Genomic DNA, 4,882 nt, shown 5'->3' on the forward strand with positions numbered 1-4,882 from the left:
CCACAGAACAGGAAAAGCTACATTGGATTTCTCACTGTATTCCATTCTCATAGCATCAGCCTTCCCTACTGTCATATGTGCACCCAGGCACTGATCCTGTACTCCTCTTCCCCCCCTTAGACATACGCACACACACACACACCCCCACCCCTGCAGGGCTCTGCTGATCCATGCAAGGTGTTTAACCTGGAATTGGAGGATTAAACCAGATGTGCTTTGCTTTGCTCCAGACAAGCGCCATCCATACCAAAACATAACACACGTAATCACCTACATTGCAAGGAGAAGAAAGGACGAGGAGGAGGGAGAGTATCCTTGACTTACCAGCTCATATTCCTGCCTCAAGTGTCCAAGTCACCATGGAGATCATCACACACATGCAATCTGCAGACAGATATGATGCATGGCTGCAAAAATGGCAGAGCTACGCACAGAGCCTGGCAGAGCAGCGGGAGGTGTTGGGATCATTTTCTATCCTCTCTGATACTGCAGTCCTATTGATTTGAAGTGGTCTGTAGGAGCATGTCCGAGCAGATTTAATTCCAGAGTTTACAGTTCAGGAAGATGCTGATGAGGCTCTCTGAAGAAAGAATACAGAAAACCATTCTAAACAACAACAAATATATATATATGTATTCCATATATATATATATGGAAGCTGGTTTTTATTAGCTGTATAGGTGAAACTTCCCAGGAGTTTATGATTGCCCACTTGAGAAGTCCCTGGCAGCACAGCCTGACCCAGCAGCTGGTCCCTGCTGTGAAACACCATGACAAGGGAGAAAGCAGCCCACAGACAAAAACTTTGGTTGCTGGAAAATGGGCATTAAACAGATTCTTCTGGGCTGGGAAGAAGTTTGACATCACTGGAAATAAAGACTGACTAAAAGTTTTTGCTTCCTTTCTCCCCATCAAAGATCTGCTTCTTTGGAGCAGAGGATGTAATGTGGAGGGCAGACACAAAGCCTAAACAAAAAAGAAAAAACTGAAAGGGAAAACTCTGGATAAATATAGTAATCCTAGCTTTGAAAATGACGGATGAAAACTGAGATGAGATGGCAACCACCTACCTTTAAAAATTAATAAACACTTTAGCTTTCAGAAAACCAAACAAAACCAACAAAAAAACCCACCCCAATAATGCTGTCAATGCAAAAAGCAAGTGTCATACAGTAAGAAAAATGTGCCTAAAATAGACAACACTCATATATGCTGAAAGGTGATGTTTCAGATCTTCATAAAAAGCATTTCTGGGAAGTCCAAACAGCTCGTTGGCCAACCTGGAGGCCCACATGGACACTGATGCAGCCTGTCCGTGCTGCAGTCGGTACCTGTAGCACAGGACCAGTCCCAGTAACCACCCAGGGTTTGTGGTCTGTGGGCCAGGACAGCCTGGCGCAGTGGGAGCCGTGGCGTCAGCTCCTGCTCGAGGGCCGCTGCCAGGGCATAGGCAGGTCCACCCACCTGTAGGAGCCACATTTCATCGTCCTGCCACTCACCCAAAAAAAAAAAAAAAAAAAAAATATTCCCCAGAGCAGATCTGACCCAAAGAATTAGTTTTCCAGCATTGCTTACAATATTGCAGTAAATAGATAACAAAGATATAAAATCTTGAAGTACAGTCTACGTTTTCTCCTGTATCTTTTGAAATGTCCCCTTACCCTATTCTTACTGTTTTATTCTGAAGCAATAATTTTACTAGATTACATCAGTAGATTTCTGCAGATCATAAACAATAGTTTTGCATTGTCATAGGTTTTTACAAATAAAACTATGTATTCAATAGTTTGTGTCTTTGAGTATTTGGCTGTTTGGGTTTTGGGGTTTTTTTGGTGTTGGTTTTTTTTTCTTTTTAAAATAAGTACTCATATATTGGTCAAAATCTACTCCAGCCATGATTAAAAGCAGCCTTACTAAGTATTTCAGGAGCCGAAGACTTAATCGTGTTTGTCCTGGCACAAATGCAGCCATCTTTTGGTACCATTTAGAAATGCACTGGAAAAAACACTCAAGAAATCAGGAGAAACCTTTAAAGAATTGTGTACAGCTATTTCTGGCCAACTGTTAAGGACATCAGGAAGGAGAAGAGGTAGCACCAATGGTGGGATTCTGCCAAGACACTGAGTTCGCTGCCTTTGTCCCTTGCAGAAGGCTCCTGGGAATGACTCCTACATTTAGTCTATTATTAGGAGTCTGAGCATGCTCCCTTCCTCTGTATGAATGTGCCGAACATCTGTAGCACATTCACAGGTATAAATAGAATAAAAAATAATTAAAAAAAGAAACTGTGCACACATGTATTCCCTCTACCCTTAAAATATAATCATTCTATCCCAGGCTGTAAAGTTTATAAAAAGTAATGGGCAAATTCTCAGAAGATGCAAGGTAGCATGGATCCATTAAAATCAGCAAGACTATTCAGATCAGGGCAAGCAGTGCTTAGCTGGTGGAGTTTATACATCTAAAACCTTCCTTTTTTCTTTAAGGAAAAGTTACACTGCATCTTTTCACTAACTACCAGCGGTCCAAAAGCTGACATACAAACACCATTGTAGTTAATGGATTTTACACAGGTTACTGCAGCCTGTAGGAAACCTATCCATGGACTAAGTCATCATTGTCCCAGACAGCACAGAGCCAAAACACAGATTTTCCCCCAGAAAGCATATAGTCAACCAGGCAGATCGATACTGCAAAGATACCAAATAGCTCAGCATAGATGCTGCTTTTCTGGAGCCTAATCACTCTCCTGTTTTCTACAGGCAGCATAGCCAGAGTATGGCAATGTTTTTATGAAAAACTTCACGAGTGGTCAGAGGCACTAATTGGAAAAAACAGGAGACATCAACAAAATTCAAAGTATCAGGAAAAGCTGTTTGATTTCTTGTCCTGCTCCCCACTGCTCGGAAAGCTGCCCTATATTCCGGGTGCAAGATATTTGCCCTTGTACTCAGCAAGGAAAAGACAATACTCCCCACTGTACCACTATCACCTCCCCCAGGTAGGCAGGAACAGCCTCTCCCCTTGTCCCCACCATCTAGACAAGTTCATGCAAGAGCTCAGCTCCTCTCCACCTGCCCTTGCTGAGGTCCAAGCAGGCAGGGATGTGCTGTGCCACCCAGCAGGCAGGCTCAGGAGAGCAGACAAGCATCATGAAACACAACCACAGCCTCACTGAGCAGCGCCCCAGCTTTCCTGCTGCCAAGAGGGGTGACCATTAACACCATTTTCCTTTTTAAATTTCCTTTCCTCAAAATATCAATAGTCACCAGCATTAAAATGCATTGTTATTGTCCTTTTTTAAAATAGTAAATTATACAGTCTTCCTCCCTACACTGGATTTGCCTTTAGCGTAGGGAGAAATGCTGAGCATGAGCATTAAGTATCAGACTGTGACCCTGTGCAATAAGAAGCTCCACATTACAGATTTTTACCTAGTATGGCTTTCTGCACTAGAAAAAAAAAAAAAAAAGGAAAGAAAATTCTTAAATCGGCTTTTATCTAGTCTGGATCTCACCTTGAACTTTATTTGTGAGGCGTCTTGCTTCAGCTCATGTCTACAGTAACTCCTCCCCTCCAAAGACGTCTGCAGTCACGAAATGCTGCAGCCGGCACCCCAGCATCGGCAGCGCTGACCGGCTGGCTCGCCAGTCAATTCCCGTGCTGACAGCACACGTACACACACGGTGCTGCGGAACAGGCTTCTCTCGACTGTCTGTCGGTGGTAGGTTTATCATAGCGATTCCACAAGGTGACTGTTGTGCATGAATTAATAGGGAAATACTACCTTTAAAATAACGACTGTTCAGCAATGTGTTCTTTATTTTGCATTTAACTGAACGGGATGAAATGGGAACAAAACAGTAATCTTGATCTTTTCTTACACAACCATTTCAAGACTGAAACCTTTCATGCACTTGCATTTAGAAATGATACACAGGTCCTGATCGTGTATCAGAAACTTTAATGCTACCCCCAGCAAGTATTGATATGGGTCAGAGACTAAACAGAGATGTCAGCAAAGTACAACAAACAACTGGAAATTCATAAACCAGCTTCCACATCCAATTTTGAAGGGGTAGATGGAGAAGGCTGTTGGTTTTTTTTTTTTGCTTGGTTACTTTCTTGGGGAGGAGGTGTTTTGTCAGGGGTTTTTTGGAGGCATAGGTTTTTTGTTGTGTTAGTTTTTTGTTTGGTTGTTTTTGGTGGGTTTTTGGTTTTGGGTTTTTTTTTTTAAGTCACCTGTAAAATCTTATTCTCATGAAAATACAGCACACACTGCTGTCACTGCTGGAGAGCACTGCTTCATGCATATTCTGATTTCCCAGCAGTTCTGAAACAGCTGCATGAAAAGATTAATCCAAAATACTGAATGCAACTCCAGATCCCAATATTTCTATTTGAATCATAGTAAACAGCTTTTTGGATAAAGCAGAGAAAGTGTGACCATTAGGAGGTTGATTTATGTAAGCAGACCAATGTGATTTAAGCAAAAGGGCAGAAAGGAGCAGCAAGCAGGACCCTAATGTATCTTGCACCAAACGTCTTTGGTCGTGAAGAAAATTTGAAACTGGTCTCACCTCTGAATGGATTTGCCCTAATTAAGGAGCACTCTGAGGGATTTTTTTAAAATCTATCCTGAAGCTATTATGTTCCAGGTAAATAACCTTTAATATTGTTTTGGTTTGAGTGTCAGAGAGAGTAACTTTATAGGTTTGTGGCAAGAGCACTCTGGAGTTACATCTGGAGTTCACTGCTTTAACTGTGTATTGGAAAAAAAACATTGTACAACCCTTTTCTGCTTACTTTACTGAATAGTAGTGTGATTAATCTATTTTGAGAATATAAAGTGAATTTTACTTTATTTTTATTTTGGCTTGAA

At 41.7% G+C, this 4,882-nt stretch overlaps 1 protein-coding gene across 1 annotated transcript in view; it reads right to left on the reverse strand.

Annotated features, from left to right (window-relative positions):
• Positions 1-1,479, reverse strand: part of PLSCR5 (phospholipid scramblase family, member 5) — a 13,276-nt gene extending 11,797 nt beyond the window's left edge. Inside the window, exon 1 of the mRNA XM_010161058.1 lies at positions 1,332-1,479. Within this exon, the coding sequence (XP_010159360.1) occupies positions 1,332-1,479 (148 nt within the window). The remainder of the gene's footprint in view (positions 1-1,331) is intronic.
• Between the last annotated feature and the right edge of the window lie 3,403 nt (positions 1,480-4,882).

Source organism: Eurypyga helias, unplaced genomic scaffold, assembly GCF_000690775.1.
Source record: "Eurypyga helias isolate BGI_N326 unplaced genomic scaffold, ASM69077v1 scaffold7041, whole genome shotgun sequence".
Lineage (NCBI taxonomy): Eukaryota > Metazoa > Chordata > Aves > Eurypygiformes > Eurypygidae > Eurypyga > Eurypyga helias.